Genomic DNA, 25,855 nt, shown 5'->3' with positions numbered 1-25,855 from the left:
TCGACAACACCGGCGATTATAATAAAGTAAATGCATGGGAGATAATCCACATGCCTTTGAAATCATCACTGACACGCAATCGCAGCAACACCCTCTAGCAGGCTGTCAGTTTAGGGGGCTCTCTGACACGTGGGCACAGCAAGCAGCAGCAGATCCATTAAGAGAGGATGATAAATATTCATCATTGAGGGCTGTGCTGTGGCTGCTGTCAGTCCCACTCTCATGTGCTCTGACTGGGCTACAACATGGGCTTGAGCACTCTGCCAGTGTGTACACAGAGACTACTGCGCTCTGCCGTGCGGCAGCCCTTTCTCCATTCCACCTCAATCACCTCTTACTCTGCTGGAGATCTTGATTTCCTCCAATTTGGTCTTAATGGTGCAAGCTGTGGCATTGACAGAGCCGCAAACTAATCCAGCCCTTCTCCGCAACTGCACTTACTTGTTCAAATTAATGCAAGCCATAGACCCTACCCACTGCCCTTGCATACAACTGATTGCCATGTGCTGGCAAACAGTGCCCAAGAGCCACACTGGGAATCAGGTCAGAGAGAAATAAACAAAAGCGACAAGTATGAACCAATTTCTTCTGCGCCCACAGATTTCCACTGTCCAAGGCAAACAATGAAGGCTCTGTCTCTGGACTGTCTGTCAGTTCTGTGAAGCTGCTTTAATATAAACAAACATGGACAAACACATGCACAAGCAAACACACCCACATGCATTCCTCTCCTTCCTGATGCTGGAGACTATCTGCCCAGAGCAGGGGTCAACCGATTTTACTCAGTCTCCAGATCTTGCACCATGAGCCACCCAATTCCCTTTGGGTCCTGGATCGGAATTCAAGGATCCTAAAAAATGTGTGCCATCATCTTTTTTTGTATGAAAGTGTTTTCCCTTACAAAATCTTGGAGCAAACAAATTCACAAAGTGCAAAAGCAAAGCACAAAAGTCTTGACTTGAATCATTCCACTTGATATTTTGGAGCCATTCACCAGGCTCACTCCTTGAGCACGTGCACTGTGGAATTCGCAGACACACTCACGACATCGGCAGGTACAATAATCATGTGAAACAACACTGCTAAGTGGGACATCAGGCAAAGATGGCATGAAAAGAAAAACAGTAAACCTTCATTTATTCTGCAGCTACAGCTTAAACTCAAAATGTGAGGAGAGGAATGGCACCCAATTATTCACAGTACTTCCCGTCTTTTAAAAAGGCTGAGTAAGTGCTGCAGAGCTCTGTCACAACAGCAGTTTCATGGTCGTGCCTGTCAAGCTTCTTTCCCTCAGAGATTTGGACACCCATTGGGAATATGTGACTGAATATCACAAAGCAAAAGCGATGATCCTTAGCAGCTACACAGCTGTTTTCCTTATCTTTCTTCCCTGTAAAGCAGAGTTCACGGGTGGATGAACACTGCCTTCTCTTGAGCACTGCCTTTTAACACCTGCTTCTGCTGTCTGGCACCGCGCTCCTTACAGGAAAGTGACATCATCCTCTCAGAACCTGGACAGGACAGGAGGCCAGCCCTTTTGGAATAGGGGGATTCTCCACTAACACGGGAGCGGTGCTGTGATGCCTATGCTTATGATGGAAGAGCCTATGAGTCCATGTTCACATGGCAGTGGGGTCAGTGCTGCACTCGTTACATTTTTCACGTTATCTCTTCCTTGTTGTGGACTATACAGTCGCAGCAATACGTTTTTACCTATTAAATTAGCCACATTGCTACTGCTTGCTACTGAAGAGCTACTGTAACATCCAAATCCACGGTATGGCATCTGCTAGTCCCACATGTCTTTTTATACACAATTTGGGATTACCCTGTCATTTCCAGATGTTGCGTAGCTGCCAGCTCTGCCATACGTACCTTTGCTCTAGGGGCAATGTGGTCCCCGGTCCCTTTAAGGCTGTTAAATGACAATAAGCATTTCAATATTTCAAATGAAAACTCTTGCTAGCAGGACTAATTCCAGCAGAAAAGAGGCTTGTCTGGATTATCTCAAACCTGCCTGGCAAAGCGAGCACCTAGAATACTACAGATCTGGACTGAACAGGCCCTGGATATGGGATATTATTCCTGCACCTGTTATATTCTTCATTTTGACAGGACAGACTCTGCCCTACATGAACACCTTTCCTCATTTATTTACTACATGTCTAAACCTGTGAGCTTTTTGTTTTTTTTCTTCTTACCATTCCTGATGACTTTAGAAATTATGCATCTTCATTATTTTATCGATCTTTGTAAGCTTTGAGGCAGGGTTTAAAGAAAATAAATATTTTGCATTAAGAAATAGGTATAATTTTAACTAACGGCTTCTCCTGCATCTGAATCATTTCTACCTGAGACAAAGCATACTGGCAACTGGGTAATGTGCTAAGCAGGAGCTGCATTTAATGCAACTCTGTTTTGCTTGACTTACAAGCTAATGAATAAGCAAATGAAATCAGGGTGCTGAAATTAGAAGCATTCCTGAAGGCAGCATTAGGTCCTTTCTATTTTCTCCTGCACTGCAGGCAGCATCGTCACGCCCCACTGATCCAGAGTAAGACCCACTCCCCTGTCTCGGCATCCAGGCTTGGCAACAATGAACAAAAATAGAAGGCTAGAGGAAAGGGATTAAGACTTAAGAGGTGACATTCCAAGAATATGGCTGTCTAAATTCTCTCAAACTATCGGCTTCTCTGCCTCTCCTCATTCTCATTACTCTTAATGTTTGTGTGGCTTTTCACTGAGATGGCGGCCCTCTTGAATGCTGAGCAGCATGGCAGAAACAGGCCAAACCAACAACGAGAAGACCAGTGGCCCCCAGCTGCCCCTGGACATCAGCCGCCCCGTGCCTCGTCTGGTCTAAATGAAGAGTGCAGACAGCAGACTCTCTCTGCTGCTCGGGAATGCCTGCTTTCTCGAATCAGCAGCCCAGAGTGCTCCTGAGACTGGTGCTCGTACTGCATAATGAGGTGTCACTGGCGGTTACGCAGGGTGTCAGTGTGCAAGCGCTCCGAACAGCCGGGGCGACCCGAGAAACGAGGCGCCGGCATCTAACTAATCAGACGGCTGCGACGCGAGTCGATTACCTGGGGCTCGTGGTAACGGGAGGGAAGGAAACATCGCCATGTCACAGATCCTCCAAATTAAAAAGGTTTGCCATCTTCCTTCACCTTGAGAAGAGAAACTTTTCCCCAAGCTTAGCCTTTCTAGCATGAACACTGTTCTCGAGACTGGAGAGCGGCAGTCCCCACAATAATAACAATAACACTGAAAGCTGGCAGATTTATCCAGAACAGCTTACTGTGACTCCATTGAAGAGATAAAACACGCACAACAAAGTTACAGATTCACTTAGAACTTGACCTCAGCTTTGAGCCGTCCAAACAATGGAGCACAAGAAGGCAAAGGACTTTGGTCATGGTGACCAATGTGATTTAGTGGCAAAGCTGAGGCTTGAACAGGCAACCTTAACCACTGAACCATCTACAGCTTATCCAGCATATGGATTAGAAAGCAACTCTGAGTTTCAACACCCATAGTTAAAACCCATAGTTTTGGTAAAAACCATTAAACAACTAAGAACTCCCAAGCAAGGATATTCTTAGGGCCGCAGTCCACCAAGTTTAATAGGATAAGAATTATACAGTATATACCTTACAATACTCACGGATACAGACCTGGAAAAAGTGGTGTTAAAGACCCATTTGATGCAAATCACATCAATATAAATTCCTCACACTTGTATAGTGCTTTACTGGACACTCCACTCAAAGCGCTTTACAGACAATGGGGACTCTCCTTCACCACCACCAGTGTGTAGCTCCGCCTGGACGATGTGATTGCAGTCATAAAGCGCACAGTACGCTCACCTCACATCAGCTAAATCATGCCATTGAGAATCCATGGTGGAATAAAGACCAGGAGTGAATATACTGTAAGTGCTCTGGAGACCTTTCATATTGAATTTTCATATTGACCAGTTTAACAGGAAATGTGTTCAATCAACACTGCATACCCTCCAGGGACTGGAGCTGGATCCTGCCCGACACAGGTGAGCAGGATATTCATCGGATCAAAAATACACACTGCTGCAGGTCCCTGAGGTTTAATGATTGAGGAGCTGGAGGCTGGAGAGTGCTACACATCTACCTGGAAATGCACTGTAAAATTGATCAAGCACAATCCATAGTAGAGCTACAAACATTTTGAATAAACACGTACCTAGCCAAGTAGAGTGCTACACAGTTTGCACAGAACTGATATTGTTTTCATTGCCACCTTCAACTCAAGTCATTCTTCACAATAAGGATTTCCAGAATGGTTCATTAGCCGCTCAATTAATCATTTAATTCTCAGCCATTCCCATTAATGCCCAGGCTGGAAGAAGCTAATCCCTGCTCTCTCTCCTGCACTGTTTGCATTAAGAAAGTATTGATACTCTTTACTGTACAGTCCAATGTCTTGCTCTGGAGGAGGTGGACCACTTTTGAGTCAAAATGAGGTGTCTTTATCAGTTAATCCTAATTCTTGAATTCTTTAATGTTTTTCTCCCTGAATACAATTTTTTTCTTTAGTCTCCCAAGAAGCCCCAAAGCTATGCTGTTTCAAATCAATGTTTCTCAGTCAGGGAACCTCTGAAACATGCAGTGAATACAGGCTCCTGGTTCAAATATTTATTTTAAACAGCACCTTAAATGATAGCATCTACGTGTTAGAATGGCACTTTACAGTGAAAGACCACAAAAGCAAAAAGATTAGATGTACAGTAATATTCTCGATACAATGCAAATTAAATTAGTGCTCAAAAAAGGTGTTAAAAAGGGATTTAACAGGGCTGGCTGGCTAACTTGCTGACTTACAAGATCTAATAGAGGCTCAAAGGTCATTCCACAGCACTGGAGCACCAGAACAGAAAGTGTAGTCTCCCAGATTTCAGATCCCTGGCCTGTGAATTGTATACCGTGATGCTCTGTGGTTTTGATCTCGTAAGGGGGCCAGGCTAATGAAATCAGCAGAAATGGAACAGAACTGTCTCCCAAGAGCAAGATGCACCAGGGTTTTGCTTGAAGAGGCCCTGCCACATGTTTTCCCAGTTACCCGTTTGGCACCATGCCGTTCTGCGACATGGGCAAAGTCATTCTGGGGACATGTCTCTCATCAGAGACACAGAGCAATGAGCAATACCACAGACAGACCACCGTGTCTATGCCTGAGCCCGTCATGCCTAGAGACTCTGTTCTAAAGCACACCTGAAGAGACATGGGTTCAGTCCTGGCTGCTGCAGTGCCAGCCCTACAGGAAGCATCTCTGAACACGAGCAAGGCAGCCAGTCAACAGGCTCAGAGACCTGCCGGTGCACCTTGCTTCACTGCCTTGTAGGGTGACACAGGGCTACACAGGCATGCTGAAACTCCTCCGTTTCCGGGTCGCAGATGGAAAAGCAGGCATAGTTAGCATTGATATGGCGTAAAAGCAGCACAGCAGGAAAATATCCTTCCCCCGCCAGCCAGAGCGCAGATCTGTGGGTCCTACCTTGGCCGCCGGCCGGTTTGCCGCTGTTGAGCTGCTTGAGACGCTTCTGGTGCGATTTGCCGTTGTAGTGGATCTGGGCCTGGGCGGCGGAGTTGAGCTGAATGTTGCACACCTCGCACAGCGTGTACGTCTGGTGCTTCTTCTCCCGCTTGAGGCGCTGCTCCGGGCCCCCCGGCGGGTCCCCCGCGCCCCGCTCCGGCGGGCCCTTCTCCAGCGCGGGGGCGGGGCTGAAGGGCCGCTTCATCCCTGCGGAGGAGGAGAGGGGGCGGCGGTGAGCTGGCCGGGCGAACCCCACTTCAGACGACACTGCGACAGTGTTGCCCTAATTGTAGATTGTGGGTACCCCTAGGTGCCCTAAATTCAGCACCCATTCTTACAGTATACAATGCTTCAACAGCAAGGAGAGGCTAGCATCTCAGGAAAGCAATTAAAACATGTCAATGTCAGGCAAGCAAGTAACAGATACTGCATCTCCACGGTTTGCTTCCTTGACTTGTTCATTTCTATTTTGCCTTTTCCATTCAGAAATCTCAGGTATTAACTGGGGGTGCGTACCCTTATCCAACCCATTTCTCTTGGTTTTGCAATTACTTGTTTCAGCCATTTGTTTTTCACCTGGAGGTCGTGTGTTACAATGAATAAAGATCAAATAAATCCTGATTCAGTGCATCTTGGTTTTAGGCTGTTATGCCAAAAAATACATTACTTCAGAAAGGATGTGCAGACTTTATATACTGTAGGCAACGTATATATATATATTTGTTCTTCATTTCTCCAAAACCTCTTCCAGGCTAAGAACAGACCCTGTTTTATATTTACTGTAAGTCTTCAATAGCTGGTGTACTGAGGTTTCCCTTTACAAAGAGGAGGATTTCAGAACAAAGTTATCCTAAAAGCTAATATCTCAGGTGATGAAAAAGGGTAGGAAATATTATAAAGAGCAACGCTCATGACCTGGCTACTCCAACTATTTAACTCAGCGATGCCACAAACCAGCCCTTGATAGGAGTCACTAGCCTGTCTTCCACTTGATTACCTCCAAGACGCAGTTAATGTAAACGTGAGCTAAGGAACAGCTCAATAGTAAGATTCCTAGAATTCGGAAGTATAGAACAGTTCCGAGAAACATCCACTAGGGGACGCATATGTGCCACGTTGTGAAAAGTTGCTCAGCAGACACCTGATTGGGCTGAGCTTGCCCCTGTCATCGCACAATTTTCTAGCTGAATAGCTTTGTATCGTCTTTATTCCCACATTTTCTGATACAACAATAAAATTAGAGTTAAAATATAGAACAGCACCTCTCTGCGCTGCCTGTGAAACACTTTACTGCACCTCGACACAAACAGGAATAACTGTACAGCTGCTGTGGTACTACCATACAGTTGCCGTTGTGGAAAACGACAAGAATATATGATTTTAGAATAAATTTAGAAAAGCCTTCCGAGAGATCAGCAGTAGAGCCTGCTGGGAACAGCGGTCGATCAGTTCTGGTTCTGACCCGGTTAGCCATCCCCTCTGTGCTCCAGGATTGTTCTGAACCGGATTTCTGAGCTAATGAGACAAGAGAGGACCCCAGAAGGACTTGAGCTGAGCCGGCAGCTCTGTTCTCTGCACCCCACTCCTAGCTCTCTTCATTTCATATCATTTTCATTACCCTCACCTCGCCTGCCCTCAAGAATTCCCCCTGGCTCGGTCTGTGCAAATGCTGAAATGCCAGCATATCGGTCACATAGAATATGAGCATCAACACCCCCCCCCGACAAGAGTTTCAGCCCGACAGACAGACGACAGCACAGAGACATCACACTGTCGCCTCAGGCACACCAAATTGTGGATGTTTTGCGCACAGGCAAGGGATTTTGTGAAGGAAAAAAAAAACAACAAAATTGAGGCCACTCTGTCCAGTATGCTGAACTGCAGAAGGATGACGCATGATATCTGCTGTCCTGCATCCAGAAAGATTAGAATGTAGTGTGGATTAGAGATGTGTTGCAAAAATGAAATGCATTTTGGATTGTTAGTGCCTCCAGAATACTGTAATTTAAAGCATTTTGTAAAGGGAACTCGTATATTCCTAGGACACAATAAGTCTTGATTTTAAACAAGCATTATTTATCTGTTTTCATCAGCTTGTTTTATTATTTCCAGCATGGCAATACCATGGTAATGCATACAGCAATGTTGGAAATTCATGCATTAAGTCTGACACATAAAAGCATCCCTCACTGAGCTGTACAAGTCGTCAGTCTCCTCGTGATCTACATTTCAAAACCCCCAGCTGTAAAGTCATTTTCAGTCACTGCGGTGTAAAACTGTCACTATCCTATGCCTACTATTCCTGTTCAAGAAATTCATTCTGACCACAATGGCGCCCCCTGTGATCCAATGTTGAAGACTGCAGCTGGAATTAAAATCGGCCCTTCCTTGAGCAAGTTGAGTGCTGTGATTTCTTTGCTTCTTTATGTATTCTCATTAAAAGATTATAAACCTAAACACAATAGTTTATATAAAATGAAAGGAATAGAATAAAATACACTACAAGGCACATCTGTCAACATGCACCCACCCCAGGTAGTGTCCACCTACTGTATTTCCAAAGAGCAAAATCTTTTAATTTAACAATTCAGGATTAGAAGAACATACTGTATTTAGACTTTGTTCAAACAAACCGTTAGACACTTGTTTCATTATGGTAGTGGAGGGGGCTCTGTTCTCTGGAGGTTGTGGGTTCAAATCCTAATTTAAAACTGCTACTGTGGCCCTGCGCCCCAACATTTTAAATGGGCAGCAAAATTTATAAGCTAAAACCAAGAGGTAGGTATAAAGTCAATAATGAGATCTGCGTTAGAAATAACAACAATAACGACAGCAGCTTAATTAGATTTTCATTTGAGTAGGGAGCTGTGTCAGCATGCGCAGGCTGCAAAGGAACAGGTAAAGGTTTATTGCATGCTGTGACACACCTGAAGACAGTTCCACCGCCAAAACATCGCGTCTCCTCTCTTTTCCTTTCAGCATGGAATAAACCCTTGCCTGCTCCTTTGCAGCCTAAATTTCATAATATTGATTGTTTCAACTCTTGAAAACAGATGCAGAAAAAGCAGAAGGCTAATTAACTGCAACTCGCCACATTCCAATGCCCATCTCCAGGCGCGCCTGTCTCGTGCCAAGGGCAGGCTGTCCTTGCAGGAGCCGGCCAGCCCCTGGTTTACGCACGACACTAACGCAATATTATAATGGATGCAGTATCACTCAGAGTGGGGTTACAGGAAACAGAGCGGTACTGCAGGCGTGTTCAATCCATTACAGCCCCATAACTGAAACACGAGAGCTGGAGGGATACCGATGCCACAGAGGCACCAGCTGGCCTTTCTCCTCGCAAACAGCACACGGCCCCCCGAGTCATCCCGCGCTCCTGCCTCTCCAGCTGGGATTGCCCCGCTCCCAGGGCTGCCCTCCGCTTCCTCAGTTCCAACCCATTCCTGACCTTCTCACTGGGAAAGGACTCTTGCCCGACTCCGTGGGAGAGAGCGAGAGCCGATTTCACAGCAGCTGGGCTGAAATTCAAAACTGCGATCTGAGCAGGTAACTGCGAGAAGATGACCAGCTGTATACGAGGAGAGGTCCTGCCATGTTTTCACACAAGCCCGGGCACTTCTTTTCGTTGCAACTTTCGGCGTATTCAATTTCAAGCAATTTTGCAAAAAAACAAAAAACAACTGCTGCCCAGCAATGCAGAGCTGGCAAGCTGGCTCTTCGGTTTTGTGACTTTTATTTTGGAATTAAAAACATTACCTACATAAACCCAGTCTGCCGGATCCATGAAAATGTCTCAATTAAAGAGTTTGAAGATAAAACACAAGACATATGGAAAGCGGTCTGTTTCATTACAAGGTACAGTGATTTCCATAAAATATTGTCTCTTGAAGTCTACAGAAACAATCTAGTAAGCATTGCCTAAAGTTCATTTTTTGTTCACACTCGGTGCCTGTAAATGTCAACAGGAATCTAAAAGCTTTGCTGTAGAAAAGATTTTCCTTGAAAAACACTTCCTTCATCTGCGGTGGGGTACATGGTCCCACACAGTCGTGCTCTCAAGCCCCAGTGGCTGTGATGCTGGCGGTATAGCCCGAGGAAATGCAGGGATTGGCTAATCTAATGATTTTATTAATGAAAAAAACTCTCCAACATCCTAATGTCAACGGCGTGCAGCATCACCTGTGGAGCTGGGGAAGCACACAGTTCAGCCGCGGGTTGAGATCTCACACTGGGGCTGCTGGGAGCTGTTTGCACTTCAGAAGACAGACCACACATCTCCGGCCTCCTGAGAACACGCCGCTCACCTCCGTGTGCGGGGACATCCTCCACACGCTGGGCACGTTCATCCCATTGGACACGCCCGGCTGTTCCCCGGGACTTCATTATTACTGGGTTAGAGGTCGTAAAGAGCCCCCGGTGGAACAAGAAAATCAGAGTTAAAGCACCGTGAAGCTGCGGTACGCTGCACTCCTGCCTGATCATCTTTCCGAAAAGGCATTTCTCCCAGGGCCTTCCTTCCCTCCTCTCTCTGATGTCTACTGCTCTTCGGCCCCAGCCTGTAGGTGGGGATGAGGAGCCACTCTAAGTTCAGAGCTTAACCCTGAGAGCAAGCTTATTTTGGACAGAGCCCTGCCACACCAACATGAACAGTCCAGTCCTGCAGGGCTAAGGTCTCTGCAGATTTTCATTCCAGCTCAGCCATTAATGACTCACACGAGCTAACTTTTCATTTAACTGAAGCACTTCCATGGCTTCTCCTAGACCTTAAGGTGGTGATGATTTCAAAAGATCTACAAATCTGGACTGCAACCCCTCCAGGACTGGACATGGACACTCTTGGCATGAACAGTAAAAGTACATTGCACAACAATGAGCACTCCCAAACACAGCACTATCTGGCACTGGGGCATAAGCACATCCTTCCCGTCCTTATTTACTATTCTGAACACTAAAACTATTTCCTTACAAGTACATTAACCTAACAGTTCTGTCAAGACTTGGGTTTGAATTTCCCGAGAGAATAAAGGAGGCCTTGTTATCTCTTTCCATGTTCAGTTATGGGATTGCTTTTCATTTTACGGGAAGAGGGAAAGATTTGAGGGCATGATGGGAATCAATGCTCAAGCAAAGACACCCATCTTTGTGTACCGACTCTTACTAGAGGCTCACAATACACTCTTAACAGAATATCATCTGGTTTGCGCTATTTGTGTAGGGAAGACAGATTAGACAATTGTCTACTTGCACACGAGCATCTGTTTGGTTGCTTTTCAGCTCATTTTCAAGAGAAACCCAAAGACTCATCACTTCTCAACTGCAGTCTCCAACCCCGGGAAAACATGACAGGAGAGGATCACAGGAATGCTAAAGGAAACCACAGGAATCTTTGAACCAATGTTGCACCTATTATCTCAGATTAGCTACTGTATAATGCACCAAAGACTACACAGTAACAAGGAGGTAGACAACAGGAGACAATTTAAATACACAACGACTGATTCAAGATGTGCTTTGCTATTCAAAATAATAATTATGAGCACAATCACAATAATTTAAAATTATTTGCTACATCAATTTACTAAATTATATATTTGCACAGAATGCTTTTCTAGTACAATACAGTACAGGGAACATGAGATGGTTTATACTAGACAAGAAAATAACTATAAACTGTAAATACTTCATTTACATAATGACATTTTGAAATGTAGTCTGATTGTACATTTCGGAATCTGAGTTAATTCGAAAGGATATGATTAATTCTTACTTGCATTACACCAGCTCTGGCATCTCTCCACTGGTTGCCTGATCAAGAGGAATGATTTCAGACTTCAGCTGTGAACCTGTCCAGCCATTAATGGTAATTAAGTGCATTCCAATGTGTCATATGTGCTTTGGAAATTGTTCATCTGAAGGAATAATTCCCATGTGAGAAGAGTGTTGGTGTTGTGCAGGTAAGCAAGGAACCCAAAATAATTAATGTTTTTAAAATCCTGTTTACTGTATGCCTTAGCTACAATACATAACAGAACTGTCACATGAGTATATTCCTGTGTTTAACTTCCAAGTGATTATTTATATGGCTACTCATATTTTTAAAAATCTTTAAACCTCAGTATGAAGAGTCTTCATACTTCAGTACTGTAGCATGGTGAGGTACTGTATACTGTACGAACTTACTGTATTGCAGTTTTCAAATTGCTATTTTTGGCTCACTTCTTTTGTCACATTAAGACTTGTTATTCTTTTGTGGCTGGTTTCAGTGTTTTTTCCTCTCTTCTATTTTTAAATGGTACGCAAGCTGAATGAAAAAAAAATCTTCACAGCTTTAACAACGCAAGTGGGCAGTTTGTTCTAGTTTCTTGTAACTCTCTGGAAAAAGATGTACTTCTTTATTTAAATCAAGCAGGGGTGTTTTGTTCACATGACTGTATATTTTGTCTTCCCCCAAAATTAAACACAAGGACTAGCCACCAACCAGCTTTAAGCTTTTGCAAATCTGGAATGCATGATCGGTAGAAACACGACGATGGAGAATGTCAGCAAAGGCCAAAAACAGTATATTTATCAGCACACACCAGAGTCATTAAAAAAAAGCCACCAGAGTATATTATATAAAATAAAACTTACAAAAAAATATACAGTGTTGTTTATAAAGCCTCTTTTGATATTCCCCCTCTGAGTGCTCCTTCAGTCTCCATCAAGTGTTTTTTCAAAGGTTTCAAGTAGATTTTGGCACAAAGTGAAGAACCTCTTTATAGCTGTGCTCCCCCCTTCATCTCCCTGCACCTCACACCCCCGTCTCCTGGCTCCTCCGCTTGTCCGCTTGTATTCCCTGTGGGAGAGGAGGCGGCGTCTCCGGATCCCTCTCCGCTCCGACCCCTGCCGCCCCCGGCACGCTCTCCCTGACCTCCTCACGACCCCCCACCCCAGCCTGCTCCCCTCCACGGCGTGGTGCCCATTCTGGGGGTGACGAAGGGTGGGGGGATCATGCACAGGAAGAGGGGTGAAGACCTGGCGCAGTCAGCAGTCCCAGGTCGGAATGCACTGGCAAACACTGCTCAGAACGGTCCTGTGGATCAAGGGGAGACCTGGTAATCATACCCGTGTGGTCTGCCATCCTCAAACCCACCATGACTTTTGGAAGAGGTGTGACTGGGGGATAGTCTTTAAACTATCTCAACAGTGCTTGCAAATGCATTCGAACCGGAGTTCAGTCAGCCCTTCCTTCTTTTTTGCTCCTGGCTGTAGTCCACACCAATCTGCACAGTTTCTCTACCATTTGCATTGCAGAGCTGTGTTACAAACCGGCTCCTTACCGAGAGAACCTGTTTTAAAAGTCAGAGTGACTAAACAGTCAGTAAGTGTCGCGGGTGCTGGGCAGAGTGCCATATTGTACCCCTCCTTTCCATTTGGTGTGCCCACATATCCCATTCATCATAGTCTGATCTTCTGCTGACAGAGGCCAAACCTCCTAGAACGTCAGTGTGGTATTTTCAGAATTTATGGGCCCAGGCTGCAATCCAAATTCACCCAAAAATATTTTTCTTATTACAATTGCAACATGATCCTGTTTAGCCTGCAACTCCTCCACAACCCCAAACAAAACATGATAGACAGCCCTACACCATAGCCACTAAGTAAATGCCAACCTCCTCTGGCCACTGTCCCCATTCTTGATGCTTATTCAGGCCTCCTGAAATTAAATCTGGGTTACCCTTTAAGGACAGTGATCTTGTGTTCGTGTGCTGGAGAGAGGGAGACCTTCAGATTGGCCTTTATACACAATCAGGAATAAGTCTCTGCTTGGCACATGCTTGGCAAATATGGAACCGTTCTTTTGAATAAAAATGTTAAATTAAATTTTTTTAAGGGCTGTCAGTCTCTGGGCGCAAACTTTCTGTGCTGTAAACAAAAAAAACCAGCCACTTAATTTGTAAGCATTGCACAAAAGAAACATTTTCTTCAGATGCCAAGGTGCAACTGGTGGGTCACATGGTCGTTGTCTACTGCTTTTTTTTTTTTTTTTAATGCTGGCATTCTTCATAAGAACCTACAGTAATGTCCTGATGCCTTAGAAGTCTAAGCAGATGGAAGCACAAGCGATCTTGTCATGAGCTGAAAGGAACACAGAGCCTACACTCGCGTACCTTCGTGTCAGATATAGTGACCTTGAACACTCAGGAAAACACAAGGGCTCCTGTAGCCAGTCGAAGGGCTACAAAAACTAAGAAGGCTTCCTTTCCTTGAAAGTCAGAGGTGCTTATTGGCTGTCCACCGGCATGCAGCAGACTGTATAATGTCACTCACTGGATCACCTCAAGTTGGCAAAACCTGCCCCAAGCACAAATGTTGCATATTCTAAGCATCTTAAAGGTAAAATGATATTTGAACTCCAAGCACTCTTATGTTAATATTAGAAGTGGCTAACACAGCACATGGCCGACTTAGTCTCTTGACGTTCACCAGCAAAAAATAGCACCTACAGTTGCAGGGTCCTGTGGAGTTTGTAGAGCCAGGTAAGGAATGTCCAGGCTGGGCAGAGTGATGAGCAAGTGGCCAAGCGGTGTGGACGTGCTTTAGTTGCTTAAGTAAGCTGCTGAAAAGTCTAGGCATGTTGTATAACAGAGAGTGGCGCATCGCAGATCAGGGTAATTCTGGTTCAAAGGAAGGATCCGCTCCTCCTTTTTAAGTCAATGCGGGACAGAAAAAAGTGTCAAATGAGTTTTTGGTCTACACCTGACACAAGACATCTACAGACTTGTCTGGCAAGGCTGTGTTTTTCCTACTTTCCTGCTCTTTGTGCTCACGCCAAAGTGAATGCGAGATGAAACTGAAACCGACTTTGATCACTGGAAAGTTTGGCGTGTGCCAGTGTGTGCACGTCTGTGAGCACGGGGTGTGTGGTCTTTACAGGTCCCTGTGTGTGAACACACAAGGTCTGTCCCTGTGCTTTTTTAATAGCGTGCAAAGCCATTAGGTGAGGGTGAGTGACTGTGATACGTTACAACACAGAGGTTGCCTATGTTGCAGGGTCACAGGCAAGAAACCATGCTGGAGATAAATTATCTGACACTTTGAATCTCTCACGCCAAGCCACATGACCAGCATGGACAATCTGTCCATTAGAAAAAGAAGTGGGAACCAATTCCTTTTTATTCCCCCTCTCCCCAAATATGGCATCTCCAGCTGCTCCATTTGACTCATCTTTTCTGCTGTGATCCCCCTACCACACAAGAGAGGCAGGAACTGCCCAGACCGTCCTATGAAAGCAATTGAAATAAGCTGCAGGTCCTATTGCCTCTGTCCAGCAGTCAGCACGGGCTGCAGGAGTGGCACCTCACGCCTATAGATGCCGGGCAAGCTTGCATGCGCTGTTGTTACCCAGCATGCTCAAGTGCCTCATGGCCAACCAATGACACAGCCGGGATATGAACAATGACAGATATGACGTCCAGGCAACAGGGCTCAACCTGACTTCTGAATGCTTAGAAATCTGGAACCCCCCGAGAATATCTCTCAGTATGCTTCTCTGTATAAATCAACCAACCTCACAAACAAATTCCTCCCTCTGCTCTGTATTCACCACAATATGGCCCAGAGAGAAATCCATATAACTAGATAACAGTCACAGAAGTTTCTCTTGAGCGGAGTAATGTGCTCTGACAGCCCCGGAGAAGACCAGTCACGCCTGAAAGCGCTGATCCACGTTGGCAGTCTGTTCCTCCACCCGTTCCCAGCCTCTCCCAGCGTGCGCTGTCTGCCGCTGACGACGCTCACACCCAGGTGAGTCGGCCGGGGGGAGCCCCCGCTGTGACAGCCGCCTGAGGCCGACACGATCTGAGGAACGGCTACCCATGCCTCGAGAAATTTCCACCCAGTACTCTGCATTTAGTGTTCCCGATGCCTGTCGGCAAGAGTATGGCTAACATTAGGACTTCGACATTAACACAAGTCCCTTATTGAAGTGATTTCTGGGCTTGCCCTGCTTTTCCTGCTTGTGCTACACCTTTAATTGACTTTTCCATGGATTCCAAGATTGGAAAACATTCATGCACGTGCTTTATTATGGATTATTATCTTTATTTTCCTATGAATTCTTAGTTTTTTACTACCCACTGAAGCAATGTTAACTTTTCTAAGAATAAACATCCAGCCTTATTCACCCTACAATCCAAACAATGCCACACAGAGTGCCTCTGTCATAGACTGCATTACTTTGCAAATGCACCTGCCTGCAGCTGTCAGCGCTTTTAAACAGGTGAAAGACGGCTTCCCATGCTACACTGCCGAGCACCTTGTGCTTTCCTTCATAGAGAAGCTGCCGACAGCAGAGTGATGTGAAACAAGTGTCGGTCTGTTCTGGACACTGATCCTGGCTGCTGCCTGGCACTGCACCGATTAATCAGAAATCGCAAGAGCCTGGTCCATCTGGTGAGAGAGAGGAAATAAATTGTTCGGGTAACCAAGCTTTCAGGTTACATTTATTCTTCCTAATCACGTGCAAAACCGATTTCAATCTGTTCACTTGTTTATATACGTGGGACTACCTGACAAGTAGTGTAATCCACAGGTCTGCCCCACTCAATCATTCTTATCTCCTGCTAAAAAATGAAGCCCAAATCGTCTTATACAGCTCTAGGAGGCAGGAAAGGGAAAAATAATTTTCCTAAATCAGTTTTTTCCCTAATCTCAAAACGCAAAAACTGTTTCCTTCGCAGCCTGTGTGAGTGCTTGCAAGCATGTCTATCTGGGAGTTGCTGTCGCTCAGCAGGTGCTCCAGGGTGTCTTAAAAGTGGTGCCACTTGACCAAACACACGGTTCCGTTCGCTTTGCTCAAGCAGGTGGACATGGAGGCAGGGCGGTGCGAAGCCTTGAGACCGAGGAGTCCGGAAGAAAGCGCTGTTGCACACCCTCCTCGTCAGCTGCAACGGCGCTGGGCCTCTGCCCAGGCTCATAAACACCATTTTCTGCTCGTAGCGCTCTTAGAAAGCCAACCAGAAAAACATATGGGATGACAGTAGTAAATATAGCAGTAAAAAAAATGTTTTATGAGTCACTCGTAAAAAGGTGACAAACTGCTGTTTACAACACTACGTGGCGGAGGCAGTATCTGTCTTGCACTATTAGTGCAAGTTGCAATGAGCAGCACAAGTACATTCTGGGGGCAGCCACTGTGGGATGTCTCGACCGATCTGGGCCAGCCAAGGCAGGACTCTGGGAAAGACCTGACCATCCTTTTGACATCTTCAGTGAAACATCACAAAATGTGGCTCTGCTGTAAAATATGGCTCCGTATGTTTCACAGGGGACGGAAATCTAATCCTCACTGGTACGCTTTTCAGCTCCCATCAACCTGCAGACTCCAGGGCTCTAAGGAGATGGCATGCTGTGCACTGGAAGCTTAGGTTGAAAGAAGTGTGAGAGCTGAAAACAGAATACATGATTTGCATTGCTTTATTTACCTACAGGAAGCTACTGAATTAAAACAAATTCCAGGTTTCTGCCAGGCTTGGATGGGACAGAACTGTCACATTAAAGCCTTTCCTCCACCATAAAGTCTGAAATGTCAAGCGTGTGAACCACAAAAAAAAATCAAAGGGCCTACCGTGCACCAAACATCACAGGGAGAGAGAGTATGCACGGTTGTTCCACTGCAAACGAAACCAGCAGTGATTGAAGATGGAGCTCCAGGCTCTTGGATTGCAGCAGCTGGTGGCTTCAGTTATGATCGCAGGCCTCTCAGGGCAAGGCCTATGCATTCTCACAAGCCACTCTCACTCTCAGTGGATCTGGCGGTGGGCTCTTAATCGAAATTGCAGGCTCTCCCATGAGGCTGATAAGGCGAAGCCCCAAGAGACCACACCTGTCAGGCACCCCCCCGCACGCCCTCCCCCGGGGGCTGTTTCTAAACTTAGCATTCCACTGAGGCAGTGACATTCCTCACATGATCCAGGCGGCCTGGAAGCACGCACAAGACCTCGACAAACTGACCCGCCATGACCGGATGAGGTCGCGAGTCCATTTACAGTGAGGGCGTCCCGTCCTGCTGCTGCGCCACCTGCCTCAGTCTCACTGCATGCACGTGGGGTAACATTAGCCTGACTGGAAGTCTCCATTAACGTGTATTGTGTTTTACGAGAGCACACTGGACCTTGTCAACACCTCGGGCCCTATAGATTGCATTTCAGGGATGATATTGTACAGGAGCTAATGGTTTGAAGAAGACAGAGTGCTGTCGCGATTAATGCTCAGGCTGGATTTATCGCAGTGTTTTTCATGCAAGGGAAAACGATCCTTTTCACTTCCTCTCTTGGGGGCAAGGAACATTTACCTCAAGTGGCAAACTGGATTGCTGACTGTGCATTGCGGTGGCTCTCCACACCTGCTGCCTGTTTTTCTGAAGGAGGGTTCGTCATGGTGCCTCACAACTGGTTACTTTGTCTAGTTACAGGTGACGCGATTTGGTACTTTTCATTTTCACTCCATTCCTTTTTGCAGTTTCTTTCATAAATTTAGCTTTGCCCAATTATTCTGCCCTGTTTGGCAATAAAGTTTTAATTGGCTCAGCTTACTGCTGTAACCCTTGTACCAGCACAAGAGCTCAGACCATCTACTTCGGCCTTGCATGGTAAACGGTATGACTCAGATGTCAAGCACACAGGCCCCACAAAGTGTTAGATATCGTTATTTTTCTTACTCCATTTAAGTGTGTTTACGTTTTTAATTATATACATAAACAGAAGGGGAATATCCAGCTACAGAACTTCATAATTCCTCCTGACTGACTGTGATTTTTTTAAAAGGAAGACAGTACCTTCAGCAGAGGTGCTTTAATGCTATATTTACTGAACTGCGTTCTGTATTAATGGTAACCATTTACAGTTCCTGAAAGCAGAAATGACTCCACTGGTTGGAATGAGTTAGAAGTGCCAAACATACCTATTGAAAACGATCTGTTTCTCTGCTGAATCACCCAAGGAGGGCACCACAGTCGGAGGTAGAGACATACTGAACTGACACTTCCCATAATAGAGCACCACATACCACAATGAGCAGATACCACAGCAGATACTTGGGTGACACAATGTGTTACAGACACTCCTGCCATTAATCAAGTATAGCAAGGCATAGCTGAATATCTCTCAGGAAGAAAATTTTGTTTTTGTTGGGGTTAAGAGGAGTCCACTTTCCTAGAAAGCCCAGGGTGACAAGTAACAATAGCTCAGTGAAGTAGCAGCTCTGGGATCTAGAGATTCAATGTTGGGGTGACTATATCACCCCTAAGCTATGTGGCCAGAACTCTCCCGTTTCCCTCCCTAGTCTGGGCCAAAGGAACACCTGCACAGCGCCGTAAAGCCTGTCATCAGCAGCAATTAAATCTCGCAAGGTTCCAGCTCACAAACACAAACAGGCTGTCATCTCTTCCTCTCGAAGCCCTTATCTGCTTTCTGTCGGACAGCCTTGGTCAGATTTCCTTGCAGCAGTAGCATTTGACAAAAAAGAAGGCATACTGTTTAAAAACTATCCCCATCCCGAAACAGCCATCTCAAAAAGATCCTCTCTCCACAATGGAGAGCAGGCTGGCCTATCCCCATCTGTAGTTATTACTCAACCTGAGAAAATGAAGCCATGTTGTTAAACTGGATGTCCTGGCTTCTTTCAAGAAGATCACTCAACTACAGGCAAACAAGGGCTTATTCCTGTATGGTTAAACATCAGGAGTTCCAGGTAACAAAAGATGTAAAGCAAATAAAAGGAAAAATGTTTTAAGGTCACACTGTATTTTTTTTTTACAATTACACTGGGCACTTCACTCAATTTCAATGCCCTCTACAGAAACCCTGAACTATGCGCATTGAGAAACTCTGATGTTCACACTCAATAACTCGACAAAGTGAATTTGTCACCTCTTCATTTTATACTTAACAATGCAATTGAATCAATAAAAGAGACATGACCCCACTTCATTCGCCAATCCTTAGGCTAGTCCTCAGACTCCATTTGCTGTGGAGTAAATTTAATGCAGTGCAGCGCAGGCTATCATCTAGCTTTTCCAAAGCAAACAGTGAGCACACGTTTGGGGAACAGACAGGTGTCTCAGCCACTGTTCGTCTTCAGCAGTGTTTTTGCCTGAAGGTGAAAGTAACCAGCATCCTGCTGCAGATGCACTGTATACATATATCCTTCTTGGAAAGGGCTTTATCTCATTTCTCCGGTATCTTTCAGACTCATCTTGAGTGCTGACCAGAGCTCTTTTCTCAAGGATGGGTACAGCTCATCTCCTTCCCCCCTATTTGGCCATCTTCAGTTTCAAAAACGGTGCAGAATAACAACGGATTGAATTAGAAATCGATGCCCTTGGCCCGGAGCTTAATGTCTTCAGCTCCACACCAGATGAGCCACAACCCAGCAGGTTCCCCATGTCTCTTTAAAAACTCCAGCAGCCTAAGAGCTGAGGAAAAATAATTCAGTCGAGGCTGAAGATGAACATCCGAGCATGCATAGGTTTTATTTTACAGCACCTTGAGAAGATGCTTCATGAAAAAGCACTGCACAAAATAATTAACCTTTTTCAACGGAATCTTAGACTTAAAGCATACCTCTATGCCAGAACTGGGGCTGCATAGACATCTGAAGACTAAACTGTATACATTAATATTATACACATACAGCACAGTGCAGGATAGCTCTCAATGTCAGGTGTAAAATGAAAAGCACACATTTTTTCCACACCTGTGCTTCCACAGCCACACTGTTTTTTTACAATGGCTCAGCAGTTCTTGAAAGTTAGGTTACAAGAATAAAACTACCGTGTTTCAGTATGCTGTGTATCCTGCAAGGGGGGCTGTACTACTGAACTGTGCGGAAAAGCACCCTGGGTGTTCCAGGCACTCTCGTGCGAGAGAAGCTCTGCCTGCTGGACTTGGCTGCCCTGATTTTCGTCAATATTAAGCTCTCAAGCTGCACGGCCTGTGAGGGATTGAGCTGATATTACGTGGGGGGGGGGGGGGGATTAGTCAGTTTATCCTCCGCAATTATGAACATATTGTTTGCAATTCTGTGTCGTTCTGAGAGCCGTGTGGTGCAAATGAGAAAGCACAGGGAGAGGACAGCAGCAGAGCTCAAGACACATGGGGACCAGGAGGCTGAAGGTGAGCACGAGAAACAGACACGCTTCCTAAGATTTTAAACTTTCAAAGAGAGACTGAAATGGAGATTCGAAACATTCACTGTGGCATAAAAAATTGCAAAGCACGATGAGGAAAACAGGATAAGGGCACAGAGAGGGTCCTATCAGTACAAACGCTTGGGTCAATGCAGCAGAGCAAAAGCACAGTTTGAATCTGGGACTTCATCAGCGGGTTAAACTAACACATCTCCTCTGGCTTTAATCAGGAAGGCCTACATTTGAATACTCCCCCATCCTCTGCTTTTCCAAGAATGACTTGGGGAACCCAACCTGGGGAACTAGGCTTAAACTCCCAACGTTTACACTATGGGTCTCAAGAATCACCCCAAAGGGAAGCTTTCTTACCGGCTAAGCCACATGGCAGATCCTCAAGCAATGCCGAATTTAATGTATGAGCAAGAAAAAGCTGTGTGTACAAAAGCAGCTGAAGCAGACAGCTATGGTAAGACTCGGCCTAAAAGGTAAAAGTCTGCATTAAAAAAAAGTGTTCTCCTAAATCTCAAACACTTCTCCTTCTGTGCTTATTTATGCGCTCTTGTAAATGCAAACTTCATTGATCAAATAGTCAATTCTAGTTTCATTACTGAACAATGAATGCTAATACATCCAGGCTTCAGCAGTAAATTACACCACAGTATGTAGGCTGAGTGGGCTGCTGTTCTGACGTGTTATTGTATATAGCATGAACACCGTACCTAGAGGTCCATTCAGAACTGCCTGGAGCTGCAGGTCTGCAAAATTAGAAGCAGTATTTTTATTAAAAATGTCAAAGAGGTCTGAGCTTCTCAGCTTAGTCATCCCTTGCTTTTTTAACTGCTAATATTTAACCAGAGAGCAAGGCAGCGGTTTGTCCCTCGACTCTCCCTCCCACCAGCTCCCCCCAAAAAAACAGCTGTTCTTTCATAATCAACATGCCGTCTTTTGCAGCAATCAGATTGCATGAAAGGAGCTGTTTAATGGCACACTGAGCTGCTAACAAGTCGCTCTGCTTTGGCACTGTTGATTCCTGAAACTCTGTGCTTCGACGCTGTCCTTGTGCTGCTGCAAAATCACATGATGCTAAACGAATCTTCCTCTAAATACTTACAGCAATTAAACAGAACTGGAACCTGTATCTACAATTTTTAAACAGCTTTAAAGCACAGATGACTGCAATGGTATTGACCCCCAAGAGGGGAAGTGTGTCTTGTGTTTGGTATGGAGAAAGGTGCTTGGATCCCTTATCAGCAATAAGGACACTCATGATTGCAGATTTAAGTCTGTATCTGACTTACAGATGTTCATGCCTTTAGAAAAAGTACATATTCTTTGTTAAATTACAGCATGCTTACTGGTGCTCTCTTCTAATTTTATTGAACAAGACGGATTTAGCAAATGGACGTTCAGATTGTCAAGTGAATTAACCAAAGACAGAAATGTCTGGAGCTGTACTTTCAGTTCTGCAGGCTGCTTTCCACACTGCAAGCTGTCTCATGCAGAACAGGACAAGAAAATGCTCTAGCGTTTCAGAAGAGAGCGTGAGGCTGTAGGCAAGAACAACTGCATCTGTAGAAAAACTGGAATTGAAAAGTCTGAAACTGCTATCCGTAAGAAAGACAGATGAAAAGCAAGGCCCTGCATTAAACCTCAGGAAGTCAGATTGGTGTCTGCATTCAGCCTGAATAAGGGGTCTGAGCGCATCTGGATCAGATCCTCACCATTAAAAAAAACATCAAGTCCCCCAATGAAGTCAGTAGCAGACTTGTATTCTCTTTTTCTCCCTCTGTATTCTGATCACTTTCTCTGTAATCTGACTTCCAAAGTGATCCAATTTAATACCGACTGCGTTTCCTTGATGCGCCTGTTAAAAGTCCCTGTGCTGCAGTGGGGGGGAAGCGGAGTTCTGAAGGCTTATGAGGGCTCATGATGTTAATGATTAGCCCCCAGGGGAGACTGAAAATGCTTGCTGAGCTGCCACATCTTCCCAGGCAAGTGCGTAAATATTTTAGAGACAGAAGCAGAGTCTGCAGTCTTGACTTGTTTCGCTGGTCCTCCTGTCGAGAAATTGGACAGGAACGCCAGCTGGCTCAAAACGTAGCAGATACCTAAGCTGTCCTCCCCGGTCCCAAGGTCTCATCAACCCTTCATGTTCCAGTTTGGCAGCTACTGTAGGCTTCCTGCAATGTCTAGAAGCTCCACGAATCACCCACGCAGCTCCTAACATTTAATGGCATTCGTTTGGGATACAGGTTGACTGGCGTGACCCAGATGGTTCTGGCTCGGGTCACATGGCTGTGGCCAGGATTCTCTAAGTGGCATCACACAATTAGCAGAGCACCAGTAGTTAAGGGCTGGGCTTAGCTGGCCAGGGTGCTCTCAGCTTCCCAGCAAACAGCAACTCCCATGACTTACCACCCACCTGCAGAACCTACAGTAACTGTTAGGTTTATATAAAAAACATTCACCACTGTTCCTCAGCCCCGTTTTATTGGTGATCTATTATAATAATATAATAATAAACTTTATTTTATAAAGCGGCTTTAAAGGTGGCTTCTCAAAGCGCTTTACAGGATGACAATAACAATAAATAAGAAGACTACAACAATAAATAAGAAGAATTCAAAAGATAAGACACAATTACAATTACAACAATACAACAATAACAATAGAGGAGAACTTGGAAGGTGGTACTAAGAAGAGCAGAGGGGTGAAGAATGGAACCAGTTAAGTAAAGGCTTTTCTGAAGAAGAAGGTTTTGAGTCTGGATTTGAAGGAGTTTAGAGAAGGTGACTCTCTGATATCCTTGGGCAGAGAGTTCCAGAGCTTGGGGGCATAGCAGGAGAAGGCCCTGTCGCCCATACAATGTAGACGGGCTTGGGGGACAGTAAGGAGGACAGAATTTGAAGAGCGGAGGTTGCAAGGTGGGGAGTAGGGCGATAATAGTTCAGACAGGTATTCTTTCAAAATTCCACTTAGCAGCAGTTATTTGTTATTTATGTATATACTGTATGTTGTAATGTCAAAATAACAACTTTCTTACATACTGAAACTGCAAGACTTAGTTAAAAGTGGGCATATGAAAGCCACAGTCCGATTGCCTTTCTGATTGGGCAGAAACAGCAACAGAAAAGATGACAAAGGAACTGAGCAGGGCTGCATCAGATGCTGGCTCTGATGACATTTCCTAGGAGCGGCTTTAGAATGACACTGATTGAGATGATGAGCTCTTACGAGTGATGAACAGCTGCGAGGGATCGTGTTAATTAATTAGTTCCCTGTTGGAAGACAGGACAAGAACTGATTTACCCAGCAAGAGCAAGAGGGAAAGGAAAGGTATTAAGAAAACTTGCCTTTGCAGGCTTTTGCAGTTAGTCCTTAAGCCTGCATTTTTTATTTAAATTTCACGATTTTGCACTAGTGAATAATTTAACATTATTGGAGATATCAGAGCGCCTCCCCCATTTTTATTATAAAGCCAGCTAATTTGGAATGGCAGACTTTTTAAAAACTCAGCTTTACAGCTACGACTCCTGCAAGTGGAAACGAGGACCTGCGCAGTTGCTCCTCTGACACACCCACAGTGTCAGAACCATTCATCTTTTGAGATGCTGGAAGCTCCTCTGTGTGCTAAATGTGGATTAGTATCAACTAGGGGGGAGACTTTGTTCTCACTGACACTGCTACAAGCTTGTAGGTGTCTGATGCACTGTGGGAGTCATCGTTTTGCCACAAGCCAAGATAACCCTGGCCAACTCTACCCTAAGGATACTGTGACAATTGTGCACAGATGCAGATCACAGATCAACAGATACTGGGGCATGGCAAACTAGTGACATTTCGAACGCTCCAGCACCTGATGTTGGAGGGTACGGGACTGTTTTTAACTTTTCCAAGCTAACTTCGTGTAAGTAATCCAATGACTGCGTCATGTAGCTCTTGAAATAATTGACGAATTGCTAAGTTAATCATAAGAGGAGTTAACTGCGGTCTTCTGCAGCTGCTGTCAGCAGACCACACGAAAGAGCACACTGCAGATCGCGGGGCCACACAGACAGCTCTCCCTGTGGGAGGTGCTCCACTCTGCCTGGCTCTGCACACTGAGTCAGGACTATTGCAGAGTCCCATCAGACCCAGCTGTGGCGTTGATGGAGTGTGTGAGTCTCTGCTAACAGGACCATCTGTATTACCACAGAGTGCTGTGGAGACTGTCTCCGGAGCAGCCGTAACACTTCCTTACCCTACACAGGCCCAGAGGAACTGGAAGCACTTGCTGTGACTGCTGTGCTGGCATTGCTTTTTCCCCACTGCCATTGACAGTCAATAGGAAAGTTCAAATACAAGAGCAGGCAGTAGGTTGGGCAGTGGTGCATGACTCCAGTCCTGGAAGGATGCTGTCCCTGAAACTACTGCTCCCACCTGAGCTTTTAAGTGATGTAATTATTGGCTTTACTGAACCACGTAACACTGTTTCCCATTTCTTTAGGTACCAGACATAAAAATACTTACAAGACCTACCGCCCTCCAGGACTCAAGTTCTACACCTTGGAGGGAGACGCACACTTGGACGTAACATAGGACTAGAACATAAGTTACAAATTAGAGGAGGATGCTGGTCACACTTTGCCATTTCTTGAAATCAAACAAGGTATCCACTTCAGCAACATAACAACATTACTGGGTAGCTTGCACCAGTGCCTTTCTGGTGTTTTTGATCTTCAATGCACTACCCTGCGGTGGCTGCCTGTGAACCCTGTTTGGCTGTTGATTCTAAAGGCTTCCATTGAGTTGAGTCTGTCAAGGCCTTAGAGGCCTCTCTTGAACTCAAATAGTACAACAGCCAATCACAGGCTGCATGTGTAATCGGGGGTGGGTTCTTTCCTCCGATTGGCTAAGGATGCGCAGAAAAGGCGGGGCCCTGGTGCAGAACACGAGGTTCGAGTACAGTACAGGGATACGAGATAACACTGTTGAAGTTGTAAATCTTTAGATTTCAGCCATTATGTTGATGTCACCAATTTCAATTTAAATGGTGTTTGTTGGTTTTATTATTTTACTTAATGGAAGCTCTTGTGATTCTTGTGATTAAAAGATTATGCAGATGTTCTTAGC

General features: G+C 45.2%; 1 protein-coding gene across 1 annotated transcript in view; it reads right to left on the bottom strand.

Annotated features, from left to right (window-relative positions):
- Positions 1-25,855, bottom strand: part of znf385c (zinc finger protein 385C) — a 172,474-nt gene that overhangs the window by 98,134 nt on the left and 48,485 nt on the right. The window contains exon 2 of the mRNA XM_088906492.1: positions 5,533-5,778. Coding sequence (XP_088762618.1) covers positions 5,533-5,778 — 246 coding nt within the window. The remainder of the gene's footprint in view (positions 1-5,532; positions 5,779-25,855) is intronic.

Source organism: Atractosteus spatula, chromosome 26, assembly GCF_055471065.1.
Source record: "Atractosteus spatula isolate fAtrSpa1 chromosome 26, fAtrSpa1.hap1, whole genome shotgun sequence".
Lineage (NCBI taxonomy): Eukaryota > Metazoa > Chordata > Actinopteri > Semionotiformes > Lepisosteidae > Atractosteus > Atractosteus spatula.
Note: the sequence above shows the minus strand (reverse complement) of the source record. Positions and strands in the feature narration are given on the sequence as shown.